The 21,401-nt window shown below is 41.1% G+C and overlaps 1 protein-coding gene across 1 annotated transcript in view; it reads right to left on the bottom strand.

Moving 5' to 3' along the window:
• The window catches only part of LOC136866683 (protein O-mannosyl-transferase TMTC1), a 1,311,771-nt gene that overhangs the window by 609,134 nt on the left and 681,236 nt on the right, over positions 1-21,401 (bottom strand). Inside the window, exon 7 of the mRNA XM_068226807.1 lies at positions 2,668-2,857. Coding sequence (XP_068082908.1) covers positions 2,668-2,857 — 190 coding nt within the window. The remainder of the gene's footprint in view (positions 1-2,667; positions 2,858-21,401) is intronic.

The raw sequence follows: 21,401 nt of genomic DNA on the forward strand, positions 1-21,401 counted from the left end.
TGATTAATGGATGAATAAGATGAAAAGGATGCTAGACAGAATACTAATGAGAGACTGATGGGATAAAGAAATTCAGAACGAAGAACAAATCATGAACAAGAAAACAGCTATCAGAGTAAAAGATACTGAGGGTCAGATAACCAGGTCAGAATGCAAATTAGTAAAGCATCGACAATAAAAAAGAGCTACAAACAGAGAAGTAGAGGCTTAGTGTGGTGGTATCTGTAAGAATAAAGGTCATATAGAGAAACATGACCAGAATCATTGTTTGTTGAGTGGAGAAACAGTGAAATCTTTTAAGAGTGTATAGGGAGCGAGACTCATTTCAGATCAAATATCTGGAGAATTAGCACAAAGCAAAAATAGCAACAGAGAACATTATAACATTATTAAACCGGGAAGGACAGCAATATTTTTTAGTATTTTTTAAATAAAGAGAGCAGAAATATAGATAACATACGTTAGGATAATGCTTGTCTTAGAATATAATACAATGTCCCTCTTAAATAATAGAAATGATAAGACCTGTTCCAGTTTCAATAATTCGACCTTCTTAGGTTCCTTCTTTCCTGACATCACTTGCTTAAAATATTCTGACCCAAGAAGGGAGAAAAATTGGAAATATAAAATGTTATTTATAATATTTTATTATCCGAGTTTACTCACTCCTTCTTTGAGAAATTTTCACATTCCCCAATAACTGTGGACTATCAAGGGATTAACCTCGAACGTTATTGTTTTAGTAATATTGCACAACAATTAATAATATCTTAATACAGTAATTATCTGTACTATTCTAATAGAAAAGCATTGTTGTCATAACTGCGCTTATAATTAATAAAAGGTACTAACCTATATAACAGAAACATGTAAGATTTCGCAACAATGGATGAGAGTAACTATGACCGCGACAGATAACACGCAAGCACTATACCAAGAAGGTCCTCTGAAGAAACGTTGGGCCATTCAACATTTCTGTTATTTCCTGAATTGAAGATGAGTATATGTTCGGCTAAGGCCCAGGGCCTCTCAGAGTGCATGCGCCTGGTGCATGCACTGTGCACGGTGCAAAAGACGACTTGACTTGAATGACCAGAATGCAGACCCCCCACTCCTCGATTTGGAGTAATAGCGCTTACTCTCTCTTTCCTCACGCCTATCTCGCTCGCTCCCCCTGTCTCCCTCTTCCACAGTTGCTACGTCGCGCTCCAAATCCGAGCTGAGTTGCGCCGAGTAGAGCCGAGCTTAGGCGAGCTCAGCCGAGTAGCCCAGAGACGAAGCGTTGGTCCGAGTCCAGCTGAGCGGGAACGATGCACAGTGCACCGAGCTCTTGCGCCTCGATTTGCACGCGTGAGATTTTGGGCTTTTGATAGGCCGTGAGCTAAGCTATCTTGTCTCCTCCAAAGGACACTTCCTTCATGACGTCCTTGGTCATTATTGCTAAGCACGGTGCTTTTCTTAAGAGCGGTGGGAAAGGAGCTGCATGGAATATTACATGATATAATGAGAACAAAAATTTAAGAAATTTGTCTAGTTGCACAACGTGTGGAATATCTAATCCGTCTGCCACTCAACATCACACTAACGTCAAAATCATATAATACACATTTCTTTTCCCTATCCGGACTGATCAGTGTTCGTCTTCACCTCATTACTGATTTATATTCCAGCACCTGCAAGCCAACATGGGATGGTAGCTCACAAGGAAACGTTTCCATGTGTAAGTCTCCGTTCTAATTGAGATTTGGTACTACTTCAGTAGGAATGCTTTATTCAGCCATTTCAAAATGAGATGCCCAGTCGTATACATAGCATCTGTTTTGGGGCGTCAAAATTTGCTCACTTAAGCACCGCATAGACAGGAGTGAGTGGCAGGAAGCAGGTAGAGGTGGGGCGGCCGGCCAAGTCATGTATCACGCTCTCACTCTCTCTCGCACACACATTACTTCTCCACATCTACCTGGTTCTCACTGCTCACTCCTGTCTACGTGCTGCTTAAACGAGCAAATTTTGACACCCAAAAACAGGTGCTAAATATACGACTAGGCATCTAATTTTGATGAATAAAGCATTCCTAAAGTCGTTGTACCAAATCTCAATCAGATCGGAGACTTACAAATGGAAGGGTTTCCTTGTCAGTTTAACTATTTACATGCTGAAATCAACTGGCATTTTGTGGGTGACTCTACTGTGTATTTCAGTTAAAAACGTGTTCATATCTAAAATAAATAATACGTCAACAATTTAAAAACAGCATAAAAAGTTTAGCGCCAATATTATGAAAGCTGTAGAAATATATTTATCGTGAATAAACACATTCTGGCTCCTTATACTAAGATAACCGTCCAGTCTAGCTAAGAATCGAACCCAGGACAACGTAGAGACTAGTTTTATATATAGTCACGGTATTTATTCAGAATGACAGGTTGACTAGCAAATGCCTGTATGTAGGCTTGTAAAAATACCGTAGTGAAATCTAAGACACACTGATAAACTCTTGAGGTGTGAGTCCACAGTGACAAATTTTGAAAGGAGGTAAAGGCGAATGCTTTAAAATTTCTATTTATAAAAGCTCAAAATGCTAGGAAACAACTATTTCATTTTTCGAGGTTAAGTTTTAGTTAGAGATGTTATTTTCTCCGGTATGTACATTTCAGTGTCCCTTACCTCGAAGTCGAGGAGTCCTCTGTACAGCACCAGCAGACAACACACGAAGAAGAAACAAGTGGCGAGATTTCGAATGTCCGCCAGTGACGTCACGAGGGGTACAGACCCCATTTGCCAGTCGTGACTAAGTGTGGCAGGACACAACAGCAGCCAAAAGTTGAATGCTGCCAGGTAACAGAAAGTGAGGAACCTGAAAGTAAAGAAAAGTAATATATACTTTTTAAGCTAAACCCATGATAAAAGTAAAATGTGTCAATCTAATACAGTGAGTTTCTCTCATCTGTTGGCCGGCAGGCACGCGCAGCTTATCTGCCTCTCGTCGTCTCGTCACATACAGCATAGCGACAGCATGGTAATACCCGCACTTCCCAGTTCAGGTCCGTGTTTAGAAACGTACTAAGTGTTGATCTGTCTTTCCAACTGTTCTCGATTTGCGAAGGGTTACTTCGGGGTATAATTCTCATAATGTCTACACATGTGTACACGGCAGAGGACAGGGTATGTGAAAACAGAGCATTGCAGGGAAGTCATTAGGCAATTTGTAACACAGTTTCCAAGTGTTCGCCCTCCACATAGGGAGACCGTACAGAAACTCGTAAACGAATTGAGAGGGACTGCTTCTTTACTCGATAAGAAGCGAAGTGTTAAGAGACGTGTACTTAAAGAGGAAAAAGTAAATGAAATCGTAGAAAGATTAGAACATCCGCCTACAAAATCGCTAAGACGACTTGGAGAAGAAGGCAGGTATCGAAGAGCTCAGCATTGCGGTATACTAAAATGTTAAAATTGAAACTTTACATCTCCTGTCATAAGATACGAGCTTATTATATTAATTCTTAATTACTAATTTTCTTAATACTTTTTTCTCAATTCTTATTTTCGTAACTTGAGATAACAATTCATGTCATGCACGGACTAAGTGAACGAAGTGCTGTCCTTGTTGCTATGGCGCGCAGCGGGCAGTGATGAGTCAAAGGGAGACAGATAAGCTGAACTTACTTAAATATCCTAGATACCGGATGTAAGGAAATTCAATACTCAGACCTCAAGGGATGATAGAAGAGATTAAAGCAGGCATGTTTTACGAAATATATATAGATCAGACATTGATAAACAAGTTAATTGTTGATGCGATTGAAAATTACACTATCACATTGTGACTACTCCAACCACTATTCTTATACCTTCATATCTTCCACACAATATAAATGACATTTGTTTGAGCGCCAGTTGCTTTTTTTAAGAAAAACAACAAAATTCGGTAGAGCATACCTCTTATATCAAATTATCTCAAGGCGTGAGGTGATAAACTCACATATTTGGCAATATACAGGGATATGGATCAGAAAAATATTAAATTACTGTTGCATTTCCACAATTGAGGATTGTACATGGAACTGGAATCACTTATTATAATTAAAATAAAACTGAGTTTGTTACTATAATTTACGTCACAATGAACAATCATTGACGTCTTTTAATTTAACAAAAAAATATATCGTGAGATTTGCGGTACTAATAAAAGGAAAATTTAATCTAAACAAAAAAAACCTTTGGCATGAACTTGAAGTGAGATGTGATATCGCCGCTGATTACATTCTTCTTCATGTTATGAATGCATAACATGTCTGATGCTTTAATTACCTGATGTCTGCATTCACCGCTGTTGAACTTGAAATTCTTGGGAAAACCTATGAGCTGAAGTCGGGAGCCGTCTGCTGTTATCTTCTTATATAACAAGGAGTTGGCCTACATACCATGTACGCGTGTGGGGAGCTCCAATGTAATTACGTCCACTCAATATATTATAAGAAATTGGAAAATATTATTGAAACATCTTGTGAAGTCCATCCTCACAAGAAGATGATGTTTCTTTATCTGCATAGTACCCGTCTCTGCTCGGATACAACCACCACTTGTAGACCTCCTCGATTATTACTTCTTCAAACACAACTCTTAGCTCTGACCATCACACTAAGACCACTTCTTCCATTTGATACATCTGACTGTTTCATATAATCTGCACAATATGATCTGAACGATATGATCTGAATACCTCTCCCCACCGTTGCATCGACTTATATATAACCTCGCGATGACGACTCATCTCCCTACTCACTGTTCATCCCTTCCACTTCAACATACAGTAGCTGGCGAATACTGACACTTGGTCGCAATCACGTGCCCACGCACTGATGTCATCAGTCATGTGTCGTCTAAGCGTACCCAAGCGGATTGAGAATGACTATGCTGAATGCGTCACCGGGAAATCTACTTGCACAGTTAAACATAGCCTCGATTGCAAAATACTACGCCAGCTCATCTAGCCAGAGTTACAAGCCACAGCATGACAATGTGAAACCAACAAATCTCACTTACTACAATACAGAATAATTACAAATAAATTTCACTTAACCTATGATTAAATACAATAATATACGTGATACCTAATTATTACAGTCTAAATGATGAGAAACAGAATATATAAAATCTAATGAATCGGGTTAATAATAATAATAATAATAATAATAATAATAATAATAATAATAATAATAATAATAATAATAAATACTGAATGGAATCTGTAACCCTGTTGTACGGTTACAACATTTCAATGTAGTTTTAATCCTTTATAAGAACAGTTCAGAAGCGTGGCCTCCATCTCAATATAAAATTTTCGATATTCGGAAAAATCTTTAAGGTTCTAGGTTCTGGTAGCTTGGAAGTGTCCCGTTAGTATATATCTGCCCATATCACGAAATAATTCTCATCTTTGTCGGGTTCTTACTTTAAAAATAAATGTGCACATTCAGGAAATTTTTAATTTCACAAAAATTCCCACTGGGTGAAAAATGCTTATGCTTGCCTACTGCACTTTTTTCTTCTGTGCCCCAATTTCGATCTCATTCAACCGCTTCGGAAATCTTAGAGTTTTCTACGTATTTCATGGTTATCAGGTTCTATGGTATTAAGTTTCTAGGGTGCCTGCTATTACCTTGTTCAGTCATGTTTGTTTTCATTGTCCTACCTATCTTTATAAATCGCTCCAATTCAGTTTGCAATTATTAATACAATTTAAGGTTTGTTCAGTTTAAAAATAGACTTATCTAGGAGCATTCACTGTACGTATTGAACAACATATACTATATCACAACAACTATTTCAGGGGGCGCTTTTAAACGTTGGTGAGCTAGCTGAAATCCATATTGTATTGCAATGACCTCTAAACTGTAGTGGCATACATTTGCGAATGTAATAAAATATCGGAATAAGTTTTATTCGAATTTAGTCATCAACTTTAGGGAATAAATTTCTTGGTTGCCTTAGTATACACGTGAGAATCCTCTGGTACTCGGTCGCTCTTTTCGATATTTATGCAAATATTGTGACACTCCGTGTGAATTAGTGGCAGATGACTTTTCCTTCAGAAAATTTATGGGCAGTGGTCTGTCGTAACTTTTCGCCAGCATAGGTATTGGGCGTTTGTACCATTGGGATCGCCGCAAGTCGACTGCCCGGAAGTTTTCATAAACAAGTAGATTTTTGAATAGTATTAGCCCGGAAGTTTTCTCATGCCTGATCCTTGTAATTTTTAGCCAGTTCCCCTTCCTGGCTCCTTGTTCGTAATTCTTCGTATCAGTTGTTCTTGAATATATTTTAAAAACGATTTGAGGTCTTCTTGGCTCGTTTCATGAACTTGAAATGTCTTGACTGTTGAGAAAAGAAGCCAGAGTCCGAAATGTACAACCTGCTGTGTTCTACCATCTATCAGTTTCAAAGTTCTGAACATATCGGAATCTTTGGAACAGCGTCTTCTAAGGGCACCAGAATCATACCGGACTTTGCCATCATACTCTTCGTCACAAAATATGCCATACTGATATTAAAACGAAAATTATTTTTATTTACATAATCCGTTTTAGCGTTGGTATCACAAAACTACGAAAGTTGTTTCAATATTTCGCTCCACTTAGCAGACGCGTGTCTTAGACTGACCTGATTTGGAGATATTACTACAAACATCAAACGATGCAGTGCTGTAACCTCTGGGCTGTCCCGTCAGCTATTTGCGGCATTGCCAACTCCGTCTTCGTTTCCATTGACCAACCTGTATAAAAGTAACGAGATGAATAATGAGGAAATAAGAACTACCGTCATTTGGTAGTTTGTCTCGCTGATGACGTGATACTCTGTAGACTACCTGGCTATTAGGAAATATCTCAATGATATTTGGATACAGAATGATCAAAACCAACGGTAATATCACATCTGATAATGTAATTATTCTAGGCATAGACTTGTTAGTTCATACACTCACTGTGGACACTCTAGTGGACTTCAAATCCATCTCTCCGCGCTAGTCAACTCTTACTATTCAGTGCGCTAACAAAGATAACACCTTAATTGATATTCATTCTCCTATCAATCGAAACAACTGCAGCATCTGAGAAAGATTGAGATCTGGACTCAACTTGATACTGTATGTCTTACCTAGCATTAAGATTCCGATCACTCTCTTAGGTTACTTCAAAGCCCAGATGGGCAAGGAGTTAACTTTTAAATACACCATAGGTGAACATCCAGTTCAAGGAGGACGAGCTTGACTGTGCTAGTGAGAACACGTACGTGTCTCTCGCTCCGCTGTCCCCCTCCTTGCCAGGCGAATTGTACTTCTTAAGTGCAAGCCAGGCAACTATACTTATTTGTACTCTTCCGAAGGAGCATTTGTCTAAGCTGAGCACTTATCAGTGCTCGCTTTGCTCTTTCAGAATATTATTTCAGGAGGACCAGGATGACTACGGTGGACAACGAGACGGAATAGGACGCCTACAGGGACGGGTGCGACCCCACTGACGTCTTCGTGTTCCGAGAGAGCTCCGCCACGCCGGAGGCCCCGGCTCTCCTCGTGTACTACAGGCCGGGGAAGGACGCAGCTACTGAGCGGGACATGGTCCTGCACATGATGCGCCATCCCGTGTCCAAGGGGGGCAGGATCTCCCCTACGCAGAACGTCGAGAAATTCCTCCCTGGAGGCTTAATCATCAGGGACCACAGGCAGCAGCACCTGGACAATATCGCGAGGGATCTCTCTCAGATATACCAGGTCATCCGGCTACCAGGCAGAGTCGACGCTCCAGGGATGTTCGACGCCTACATATCGAGGCGCTTTACCAGCACGGCCGCTACCTAGACAGACAGGAAGGACCGATGGATAAGGAATAAGTCGGTTAACACCGACTTAGTCCTCCCATCCACGCCGCAGACCAGCGACGCCACAACGGAGGTGGAGCATACCGCCCCCTGGCGCAGCGACTGTGCGACCCAGGCTGAGCGGCTCGGCACTGCCGAGAAGAGACCCCCGGGAAAAAGGCGCCACCCCAGGACCAGGAGGAAGAAGAAGACGCCGGCCCACCAGGAGAGGGCTACCCAGCCAAAACCCAGGACTGCTCCTAGGAGAGCAGCCGAGCGAGGAGCCAATCAGGAGAGGACCTCAGCGGGTGGCGGCAGTCAGGTGAGATTGAAACGTCCCCCTCAGCAGCTCTTGCAGTGTTTCCGCTGTCTGAGGTGGGGCCACCGGCAGGAGAGGTGTGGGCTCCAAGTGAAGTGCAACCGTTGTGGCGGTGATCACCACTACACGGCCTGCGAAACACTTAAGGAGACGCCGGTGTGCGCCAACTGCGCGGGGGACCACCCGGCCTCCCATCGCAGTTGCCCAGTCTACCGGGCCATGGCGCGGGCAAAGAGGAAGGAGGCCCGGCGTCATGACCCACCCCCTTCCAACTGGTCCCCGCCCCGGCGGGCTTGGCCTCATTCTCCGGGATCGGAGACTCGGTACGAGGGACCCCAATGAGGTGGCGCTGTGCGACGGGCCCTAGTGGTACTCGACGCATGGCTCTGCAGCCGGCAAGGCCCGCGCTAGTCACGGCAGTGCCCAGACGGACTGATCCCCTGGCAGATGGAACGGCGAGACGATGGATCATGGCTGGTGCATTATACCTCTTCTCAACTAACACTACCACTGGACCTTTCCAGCCCACATCCTTGCATGTGCCATCACAAGATGTCAGGTTTTACATGTAGGCTCTTTTCTGCTATGTGGTTTTTCCCTGACCCTTCAATACCACACCTTAACACTATCCAACCAATACAACTTTGCCGTGGTAGCGAGTCAGACTCGGAAACCGGCAGATACTCCTTGTATTACTTCCCACTCTTCCCCTACTGTCTCTTTCTTCTTAGAAATTAATAGCATGTCGGAGGCTATGTAGATTGAGTCGATGGTCACGCGGGGGTAGCGGGCTTCGGGGGCCCCCGGAAAAAAATCCAGTTCAAACCCGAACCAACCACAATGCAGAACGCTTCATTAGCACCTACTAGCAGATGACTCTTAAAATTATGACCACTTACTTCAAAAAGAATCCTCGTAAGTGTATGATTTGGCACTCACCTCATGAAGTTTGAGGATCGTCAGATAGACTATGTTGCTATCTCCCACCTCAATTTCCGCGAGATACGGATGTGAACTTGTTCAGTGGTGTTATACTGAAATTCAACTCAAGACTTTAGGAAAAGTATCCTTCCGCATGTGAGCACGTCCCCTGTTCCCCCTTCCCGTCTCCGTTCTCCATCTCCGCCACAACCAGCTTATCATTAACGCCGTGCGTCTATCTGACAAGTACTTCATTCTGAAATAGTGAAGCATCAAACGAAATCACTTCCTTTCACCTAGCTGTACTCTGATTACGTACTGTACCTATTTATTCCTTTATTGACCATTTAAAACCTACAGATTACTGGCAAATACCGATGCAAGAGAAGCAAGGTTTACTTTTATTTCATAAAGCAATTTGTGTGAGGCACATGGAGACTTACAACATAAGTATACGATTCCGCTCTCGTGCAACGACTGTCAGTGGCAGTTTCTCACAGTTCAAAACGCTGAAAAACCCACCCGTGAGTGGGATTGCAAAATACAATGTTTGCAGGAATGTTGTAAATATTGTAGTCTCGTCATTCGGAAGGTGAAAACGAACTCATGTTCCCCTCATGACAACATTTCTGCAGGTAGAGGGCGGTTACGAATATAAAGTAATTACAAATTATTATTATTATTATTATTATTATTATTATTATGGAATACACCAAGGATCCTATTCCCATACCGTGTTAAGGCCCTTCCTGTTTTATTTACGGCGAGTGCATAGTTTGAACTGAGCTGACACATCGACCTTTCGCTGGATACTTGGATTTTCCGTGGAGTTTAAATTCCAAGTGAGCGGCGTAAACACTGTACACAGAAACGCCGGTCAGCTGCGCGGTCGTTTTCACGTCTTCCACAGTCCACAGCGGATTCTAATCTCGTAGGCTCCTGAAAACGTTTAAAATAATTTGGTTTAGAGTTCCTACTTAATTTTTCAATACTTTTGTTAGCTTTAAAGTATTTTACAGGGGACTCAAGCGTCACGGCATCACACACGTCTTGCTCACGGCTGGCAGCCATTACGAATACTGAACATACTGTTGCAACCAGTATTGCCAGCAGTTTTCTTGGTTCCGTCTTCAACGTCGCACATATTATGCGAACTATCAGCAATGGAATGAACTCAAACGAAGCTTACTAAGTACGCAGTGCAATAAGATATCAGTATCATATTACATAATTATTATTTTGCTACATACACCACTGAGAACAATAACTATTCATAACTCGAAAAACATACAACCTTAGATATATTTTCCATATTTATGCCGGGCAAAAATGGTTAATTCGTCAAGTCTGTTCACCAGAATATCTAACTAAACTGAAGAAAGCTCCTGACTTCAGGAACAAGTATCAAACCTAGGAAACTATTTGGCGCTGCGGAAGCCTTTTCACCGACCAGAAGTCTGACTAACATCAAAGGGACCGTTAAGGTCTTGAGTTGACTCTCGGTATAGTATTGATTCGTACCGTCATCTAAGTAAGGTTAGAGTGCGGTTTGTACCAAAGTCCAATCACAGATACCAAACTTGAGAGAACAAAGTTCACTATTAGCTGTATGTGCCACGAGATTTGTTTGGTTTGTATGAGGGCTGTAAATAAAGTAAACCAGACACTCACAGTAGATCGGGCATGTGCAAATAGGATATGGTAGTGGTCAGGTGACTCTGTTGTCGGTGTGAAGAGTGCATTTGACGGGGAACCAGCTGGGAGTGTTGTTGCTGTGTGGCGTTGAATTGAAGAGGGACGATTTCACCGCCCTAATGCATGTTTTCTAAAGGTGGATTATAATCGAGGCTACCCGCGGTAAAAATGCATCCGAATGATATGAAGGATTACGTCAAGCCTGTGGCGAGAATGCATTACAGTATAGGACGATTGCACTATGAGTCAAAGCGTTTCGTACAGGTCGGAATGTGGCTGCGGTTTTCCCCGCAAAGGTCAGCCGTCCATTTCTTAAGATCAGATTGACATCGTGAGTGGTCTCGTTTCCGTAGACCATCGATGGACTGACCTGGAATTATCCGTGCAGATTGGTTCCAGTCATCAAACGGTGTGGCACATACTGACGAAATGTCTTAAAATGAGGAAAATTGCGTCCCGTTGGGTTTCACATCAACTCACCAACGTACAGAAACAGCACCGGTATGCACTGGCTGGCATCCATCGGAACAGATTACCGTAACGAAGTCGGGCTTCATGGCTAAATGGTTAGCGTGCTGCCCTCTGGTCACAGGGGTCCCGAGTTCGATTCCCGGGAGGTTCGGGAATTTTAACCTTAATTGGTTAATTTCGCTGACACTGGGGCTGGATGTATGTGTCGTCTTCATCATAATGTCATCGTCATCACGACAGATATAATAATAACAATAATAATAATGATATAAATAATAATAATAATAATAATAATAATAATAATAATACCAATAACGATAATAGTAATACAAATAAAATAATAATACAGATGAATGCTTGTAACGGGATTTGAACCATTACGCATAGAAGAAATGCAATGCAATTGCACTTGTTAGTTCATTAAATATTGCGTTCTGTCGATATTGCCACTTCTTTATTTACAGCCCACGTATTCCTTAATGGTTGAATGGCATTACTCATTACCGACCCCTCCCCCATTCACGATCCTTTTTCTAACTTTAGCATCATTTCCTGGACTAGTTTGATGCAGTTCGAAAATACATCACACCTTACACTATCCCACTCCTCTCTTACAATGAATCTACATACCTATCTTCCACTATAGACCACGCGGCCTTCCAGATTCAAACTGCCAGTCTCGCGTAGCGAACAAGGCCAGTTCTACGCACTGATCAATGTCATCATCACGTATATAATCTCATCACGGCTTAGGTAAACAACTATGTATGTCACTGCTGGCCCTCTGAGGAGATACCGTAAACGTTAATGTATTACCCACTTGGCCGGGTTTGACTCAATTCTCCACACCACACTATTCTGACAGTATCTCTTCATCACTACATAATTAGCATAACCTAAATCCTTACTAATCTCTTTGTTATACTGTTCTCTTGGTTTCTATTGGCCATTTTTATCCAATACACTTCCTTCAAAATCTAAATAAACATGTTCTGAAAATCTGAGAACATGACCAACCAACTTCTCTCCCTTTCAGGTCAAATACGTCCAAATCGTTCTCTTCACATCTACTGCGTTCAGTACCTCTGAATGACCCACCTCACCTTAAGCATTCTTCTATAACACCACATTTCAAACGTTTCTGTTCTCTATTCTACTTCCGTTAGTTATCGTCCATATAATGTCACGTTCTAGATAAACTTCATTCTTTCATGAAGGCTGTCGTCGGTGATACAAACCTACATTTCATGCACTGCTTACGTCTTCCACTATTGGTAGCAAAATTCCTCTACTTCTTCAATGATTCCCTTTCTTAGTACTATATAACGTTCTCCATCTAACCTTACTCTATTACATTCCATCTCTAATATTTTAGATCTTATTTTTATTCTTTACTCATTAATTCTTGGGCGAATAAATTACTTGAAAAACTGGTGTATCTAAAAATTAATTCATAATAAACTTTTGATGACGTAAGCCAGTTTTTGAAGTTGATATAGTTGGAAAAATCTTCATGAGAGTTAAAGATGATCATTGCAATAAGCTATCAAAATAGAGTGCGATTAAGGTCATATTGCTACCTACCGAGCTCTCCTCTGCGGTGTTCCTCTTCACAAAGGAGATCATTAACGATAATTACTGTGGCTTAGATCGCTTTTCAGTTATAATGGTCTATGAAACCACTCTATTTCTTTAACGAGAATCATAGCCCTTATACAGCCACGTTCATTACAATATGGTACAGAACTTTGGTGCGAATGCCCAAAAAGTTTGTTGTATGATATATGAAACGAAATTCCACAGCCTTTTACCAGTCATTCGACAAGGCCGGGAATGGAATGAATGAAGCCCCCATCTAGCAGCGAGAATAGGTAATGTGCCGGCTGCCGAAGCCTGTCGCACTCATCTGGGGCAATGATAAATGACTAACAGATGAAATGAAATGTTAATGGAGAGTGTTGCTGGAATGAAAGATGACAGGGAAGACAGGAGTACCCGAAGAAATACTTATCCCGCTTCCGCTTTGTGCAGCACAAATCGCACATGGAGTGATCGTAATTTGAACCGCAGAACCAGCGGTGAGAGGCCGGCACGGTGCCGCCTGAGCCACGGAGGCTTTGTTGTATGATATACAAAACCCAAAATATTCTTGGGTCGGGCTGAGTGGCTCAGATGGCTGAGGCGCTGGCATTCTGACTCCATCTTGGCAGGTTCGATACTGGCTTAGTGCGGTGGTATTTGAATGTGCTCAAATACGTCAGTCTCGTGTCGGTAGATTTTCTGGCACGTAAAAGAACACCTGCGAGACTAAGTTCCGGTACCTCGGTGTCTCCGAAAACCGTAAAAGTAGTTAGTGGGACGTAAAGCAAATAACAATTTTATTTTTAAAAATCTTGGTTTATATTTTAATATTAGAATATGAATTGAAATGAAATGGTGTACGGGTTTTAGTGCCGGGATGTGGACGGTTAGGCTACTGTCCCTCCTTGAATACCCTCTTGTTAACGATATCGTTTCTTGTGTAGCATTGCAGGCTATAAATATGTGTAAAGCTCTGGAGGTAGCTCATCTCGGGGAACGTGCAGACGACTTCAAGGTATCTTCGCACTCGCAGCCCCCCAAATTGTGATAAGTTTGACCTATGCGGGTCAGTGATTAGACCAGTACAGGACGTTGTGTCATAGTACACGAGTCGCTGTTCAACCACAGTTGTCATTTTTCCAGCCATCAGAATGATCTGATGAATATTACATGCTTTTGTATGTCAAATTTTAGGTTTATATAAATGTAGTCTATTATGCCAGCTCAACACAGTAAAACCTTACATTAAAACAAAATTGAATATTTTGTTTATTTCAAAAGATAAGAGTTCTATTATCCTCTTTTGTACACAGAGTTCCTGCCTATAGTGAGCGATAATCTTCTAACCCTATTTTGGAGCCTCCCATCTCAGCCACCTTTGATTTAATATAGATGAGCAGTTACCCCAGAAAGTTTTTCTTGCCCCGTTCACCCCTGTAGTATTAGTTGAGCGCCTTGATTGGAATATCAACGGCCTATTTCTAATACCACACATTTGACAATACTGTTCCGATCCGTTATTTCCCTTAAGACTGGTGGCCACGCCTCCCAACCACATACTGATATGCAGTCCATCACAACACTTTTCGTTGTGTTCATTTTCCTATGCTAATGTGCAAAGGAAAATTAACCTTACCGTTCCCTACTCTAGGAATAATGCTTGACGTGGCGTTAGAACTAGGCCTTCGAAATATAGTTTGATTTTAGATTTTTAGAGATGAACCGAACACCCCTGAGATAAATGCTAGCTTTGAACTTAGCTATGATGGGTGCAATATCTTATCTAAATTGACATTGCGTTACTTACTCCTTCCGAATCTGGAAAAAAATTGCTAGTAGGAAGTTTGTTTCTTATCATAATTTTAATTGTTCTGACCCCACTTTCTTACGGTCTGTAACTATTGAACGGATTTCTTTGCATCGAACCTCACCGACCAGAGTTCTAAGCTGAAATATTTCACATGGCGGTTATCGCAGGCGCAATATCGTTTTAGACAAGATATGGTGCACAACGATCAGAAACATTTCAGCTTAGAACTTTGGTCGGTAAGGTTCTATGTTAGTGGTGATTATTGTTTAAAGAGGAACTAAAACTGCGCAGGCATCCTCTATATAAGGTTATCACATCTGGGGTTCAATATTGTACGATTCATTTTAAGGAATTCTCACTCTTGATGATATATGTGCTGCGGATCAATATTTCTCCCACAACGTTATTGCTATGGAGGGTATTTTTAGGTAATTACATATTTTAACACAATTTGCAACGTTTATTATTCATATTGTGTATCCCCAAGCGCTAAAACCTAATCTTACTTTACATAAAGGAACACATTTTCAAATTTTTAAAATGTAAATATATTTTCATGAAGTCCAAAATAAGCACATAAATCATTAATAATTGTTACAAATTAACACTTAAAATGCTACTGTGTTGTAAACTGCGCACTGGGGACTACGAAGCTATTCTCAGTGGGATTGTGTCGTTCCTACGAGTAAGGTTAGTTGTTTGGGTCCATATATCATTCCCGTGGTCATGTGAATATTTCTGAATTTCTAAGAGAGAAGAAATATCTCTTTCTGTGTCTGCTGCCTTTTTTTATTGGAACAGTGATTCACCGTAAATGCGTGCGTAACCTGCAAAAAGGCCGAAAGTGAAGTCGAGTACAACATCGCTTCTTCAACAATATGTAGAGGAATTTTAAAAAAAATTCCCCTACCGATGGAAAAGTGTTGTTTTGCTAACCATGTGGTATTACAGTAAGTGCAAATCAACGGTCTCAATAACCCAGCATTTGTCTGGAAATAATCGCAATGTGGCTGCTTCGCGTGTGCGTTCGCAACAATTACTAATAGATGAACCGGCTACTTCAAATGTAGGCCTGTATAAATGCTCCCATTATTATCTAGATTTATGCAAAACATTTGTATGCGCCGACTTTCGTCTTGGCAAAATAAATAATCCGGGACTCAGAAATTGCCTAACAAAATACATTAATTTTGAGCCTCAAGACGAATCCACGTTAAGGAAAAACTGTCTTCCAAAATGTTACGTAGAATCTTTACAAAGGATTCGGGCAGTATGTGATAGCGGGAATACTGTGGGCGAGCATTGACGAAACTACTGATTCAAGTGGCAGAAAAGAAGGAAATGTAGTTGGTGTGTTGAAGAATAACGAAACTGCTTGTGGACATTCTTATTTGCTAGCGTGTAAAGAAATGCCTGCTATAAACCGTGTCACTGTAGCTAGTAATTTTAAAGAAGCCATGCACTTACCTTGGCCGAAATGTGTAAAATACGATATTGTATTGCTTCAACTTACTGATAGCGCAGCTTACGTGTAGAAAAAAACAGCTGAAGGCCATTATGTAAGCTTTTCGAAAATGATACACTTAACTTGCGTAGTTCATGCTCTACACAGATTAATGTAAAACTGTAAAGAATCAGTATCTTAAAAATGGATAAATTATTGTCTAATGGCAAAACATTATTTGTAAAAGCACCCTCAGTAAGCGATCTGTTTAAAGACAAAAACCCAGGTCTTGATGCACTTCCTCCTCTGTCTATTGCTACGCAGTGTGGTACCTGGCTTAGCGCAGTGGTGTACTACGCAGCCAATCTTAAAAATTTAACATCCGTTGTGAATGCACTAGATAGAAACGACGCGACTTCAATTGAAATTGTACAGGAATTACTTAAAGACAGTACTTTGAAAAGTGATTTGTCGTTTATATCTGCCAATCGAAGCGTCTTGTGTAAAACCATAGGCATTCTTGAAAAATACACTAACCTGTTGTCCGAAACAGTGAAGGAAGTGCGTACTGTTGAAAATAAATTATATTCACTCTCAGCTTTGCAGGTACAGGGACTTTTAAGGACGAAATAACAAGATTTGTTCTTTAAAAACAGAGGGTTTAAAAAAGGTGCGAAGTTGCTCAAGTATTGGAGGATGCCCATGCTGGTGAAATTGAAGGTGTTAGTGTTGGTGACATTCCTCTCTTTAACTATGCACCTCTGACGTCCTGTGATGTGGAGCGGTCGTTTTCGCAGTATAAGGCATTCTTCAGAGATAATCGGCATGCATTTGTGATGGACAATTTGGAGATGACCTTTTTTGTTCACTCCAGTTCTGAGACTACTTCTAGCAACTATTATTCCAGCATGTGATTGGTGAGTACGAACTGGTTTTTTTTTTCAAAGATGACAGGTTGTTTTTGCTATAGTGAAACAAAACATTTCCGTTTTTATAAATACCGTAATATCTCATCAGGCACATCAAAAATTAATATACCGTGCTGTACTTTTCCATTTGCCTTAAGGAGCACGTTTAGTAGCACCATATCTTAATACAAAACTTTATATTTATTTACCTCTTGAACGCGAGTGATTATGTGATATTTAAAGCTGAATATTTTTAAATTTTATAAAATATTTTTAGGTATTTTAGCACATAAAAATAAGCATGTTTCACTTTTTAACACATACAATTCTGCTCCCTAGTTATCACATTGCCGGCCCCGCGGTATAAGGGTAGCGTGCCTGCCTCTTACCCGGAGGCCCCGGGTTCGATTCCCAGCCAGGTCAGGGATTTTACCTCGATGTGAGGGCTGGTTCGAGGTCCACTCAGCCTACGTGATCACAATTGAGGAGCTGACTGGCGGTGAGATGGCAGCCGCGGCCAAGAAAGCCAAGAATAACGCCAATTGGTTTCGTCGTGTTGACCATACGACACCTCATAATCTGCAGGCCCTCGGGCTGCGCAGTGGTCGCTTTGTAGGTCAAGGCCTTTCGGGGCTGTTGCGCCATGGGGTTTAGGGTTTTAGTTATCACATTGCAGTTTGGGACACCAAATATTTAGAGCGGTTTTTAACACTGATGGTAAGTTCTACTAATTGGCACTGTTAAACGATTGACCGACCAAGTTGGCCACGCTATCTGAGACTAGTATCCCTTCTACTTCATTGAGCTAGTCTCTTCACTTTCATCTTTACTATCCTATCTCCCTTGGCCAGGTGTTGCTTTCTTCCAACTCCGACGATGTTAAATTTGCCTAGCCTAGGTGATATATTAATTTTTCACTCTTCTTGACTCTTCTCTTCCCTTTGTCGACACCTTTATTCTTCAAATGGTCGGAACTGTTCATTTGCTCGCGAGAGAGGATGGTTATTGAGTTTTACTTCCTGTTAGAGCAATAATCATCACCATCAACCAAATCAATCACTTGTATGTTTGGTTATTTGTTTTACATCGCACCGATAGAGACAGGTTTTATGGCGACAAGATGATAGAATATTGATAGGACTGGAGAAGATGCGAACATGGCTTTAATTACGGTAACGCCCCAGCATTTGCCTAGTGCGAAATTGGAAAACACGGGAAACCATATTCAGGGCTGCCGACTTTGTCTCCTAAGAAATGTTTTCAATATTAAAAACCGGTATGTGATATATTTCAGCTTAGAACTCTGACCAGAAAGATCCTGTCATCTTACGTTCAGTATTTTATGAACTATAACAACAAATTTTCGTTCTAAGTGGTACATGTATTGCGGGGCAGTATTTCTCCGACAACATTGTCACATAACGGTATTACGAGCCTCAACGATGAATCGTAAGTTATCTGTGAATTTGTACGTGATTGTATTGTAAGTAATATAGTACATCAGTAGTCCGACTCGTTGGCTGAACGGTCAGCGTACTGGCCTTCGTTTCAGAGGGTCTCGAGTTCTATTCCCGGCCGGGTCGGGGATTTTAACCTTAATTGGTTAATTCCAATGGCACGGGGGCTGGGTGTATGTGTTGTCTTCATCATCATTTCATCCTCATCACGACGCGCAGGTCGCCTACGGGAGTCAAATAGAAAGACCTGCACCTGGCGAGCCGAGCTCGTCCTGGGATATCCCGGCACTAAAAGCCATACTATATTTCATTTCAGTACTTCAGTATTTATATCGGAATATTTTATAAATTTTGGGTGACCTGAGCATTTACGTTACATTAGAGTATATGAACATAATATTTTAAGTTATTTTCGGCAAATTTAATTTTTATTTCTATGTTGTTGCCTTTAATAAATATGTTACAGTATTCATATGACAAATGTACGTCTTTTGTTCCTTGTTTCAATTTTCCTACTTTTTTTATTCTTCCTCTTTAGTTATCGTGAATTCTTATGAAATTTCCCGTTTCGATTTAATTTCTTGTAATCGGTTTTAAGGTAATTAGATGTTGCATTTGTTGTTTTTGTTCTTAGGTAATTTGTTATAATTTTACTTTGTTGTTGTACTGCCGTAAGTAAGCACTGTCTCCGAGATATCTCTCGAATGTAATGTGTTCGATGATAATAATAGCAAGAAGAAGAAGGAGGAGGAGAAGAAGGTTAAGACGTTCTTCTACCCGCAGTGGTATAGGTACATAAATTAGAAAAAAATATATCATGGGTGGGATGGGGCAATCCAGTTTCCTCTAACGGAAATTCTCCCTTGAACATGTGACATCCACTGTGTGAAACTGTTTATAGCCAATGGATCTTGACTTGACAAGTGTCTGGTCTCTAGAAAACAACGTCTATCTGTACGCCTCACGGGAGCTATTACAGAGGTGTGATTGTGCCTTGTCTGCCCCTTCGTTCCTCAGCCCTTTTATATAGTACCCTGGCTGAACTAATCTCTTCCCTCGCTCGACCTAGCTAAGTACTTCCGCTTGCTTCATTATCCTCTCTTTCTCCCTTTGTTCCCTCGCTCACTTTGGTTCCTTTTAGAGCCCATTCTAAGGCAAGCAAAAAGACGGACACTAAATTCCTGCACGCAATTTGACAAGATGATGTTGACACGCAACCGCCATTGTTGTGGTCCTCGCTCCTTGGCTATTCTTTGGTTTGCTTCAGTAGTTCGTGTCTTCAGGCAGAAGGATTAAATAGTAAGGATTTTGACGTTGGTATCGACTATCGATAACGCTTCGTAACTCGAGGCATTATATTATTTAACTAGGTGAGACGAGAGAGACTAATTTCAAAAGATATGAGTAAAGTCTTAAATAATCTTGGGAATAGTGGAGAAGATAGTAGTGTTTGTTATTTTAAGACGTAAGAAAACAAGTTTATTAGTCTTTCATGACAAGGATAAGACATTTGTTCGATTCTTCACAAAATGAGAAAGAGATATAAGCCATGAGGGAAGTGATTTTTTTTCTCAAGTAACTATTAAATGTAGAATCAAACAGAATGGTACAACTCACATGTGATAAGTTCAAGCTCAATGCAGCCAGCATCGATTACACCTCTCTAATGCAATCTGCAATATAATTTGAAAGGAGCGGTAAGGTAAAGAGTTATTTCTCAGGTATAGCTCACCAATACCAAGTATAAAAATATATTTCTCTCTTAATCTGTTTACACTCCAGGGTTGCTATATCCCTCGGACTCAGCGAGGGATCTCACCTCTGCCGCCTCAAGCGCAGTGTCCGGGAGCGTACGACTTCCGGTCAGAGTGTACAACTGGTCGAGGTTAGGCCGGCCGCAAAATGAGACGCAGGTCCGTGAGGTGGCGCAGGATGGCTCACGTCGAATTCTTCACGGCAGAGTGAGTCACGGCGACAATCGTCGCAAGTTGGATCGCAGTTTCAATACGCAGTTTACCACGGAACTTCAGCTCTGGCTCACTAAAACTCAATTTTTGTGTATGGAAATAAGTTGTTTTCAATTTGCATATCTCAGTTTAGCCATTAAAGTAATTTGTACTTGTCACATGAATTTTTGTTGGAAACAAAACAATTATTTTTGCATTCATCAGCAGATAAAACATTTAACTGCAATAAATTGCTATTTTGTTGCTTTATATTGTACATTACTTCTTCCTCAAAACACAATATATATTTTATGCTGGTTTAGACAAAAAATACATTTAATATGATTTTTCAAAAAGAATTCCTGAGTCAGAAAAATGGTTTAGCAACGGGAGTTTTAATAACAACCAGATGAAAGTTTAACAAAGATTCCCCTGTGGGTGGGGGCGGTAGAATAACACCCACGGTATCCCCTGCGTGTCGTATGAGGCGACTAAAGGGGGCCGTAAGGGCTCTGAAGTTGGGAGCGTAGGTTGGCGACCATGGTGCCCTTAGCTGAGTCATGGCATTGCTTCCACCTACTTGTGTCAGGCTCCCCACTTTTATCTATTCTATCTGACGTCTCTCGGTCAACTCTTGTTCTTTTCATACCCCGACGGTATTATAGCACTCGAGGCCTAGGGAGTCTTTCATTTTCACGCCTTTCGTGGCCCTTGTCTTCCTTTCGCCAATACATTCATTCTTCAAAGTGTTGGATCCCTTCCATTCTTTCCTTCTGATCAGTGTTATATATAAAGGATGGCTGCCTTCAGCTTCGTTTTCAAGTAATCTTCGTGGCTTGTATTATACAGAACTTCGCGCACACGCACGGCTTCAGTTAGTTTTTCTTCCATTTCGAACTACAAAAAACAATATGAACAACCAAAATCACCGTGAGTCTTGCAGGACACTGCGGAAGAGAGACTGCGGTCCGCAGGGTCACCACGGGCAGCAA

Source organism: Anabrus simplex, chromosome 3 (genome assembly GCF_040414725.1).
Source record: "Anabrus simplex isolate iqAnaSimp1 chromosome 3, ASM4041472v1, whole genome shotgun sequence".
NCBI classification, from domain to species: Eukaryota; Metazoa; Arthropoda; class Insecta; order Orthoptera; family Tettigoniidae; genus Anabrus; species Anabrus simplex.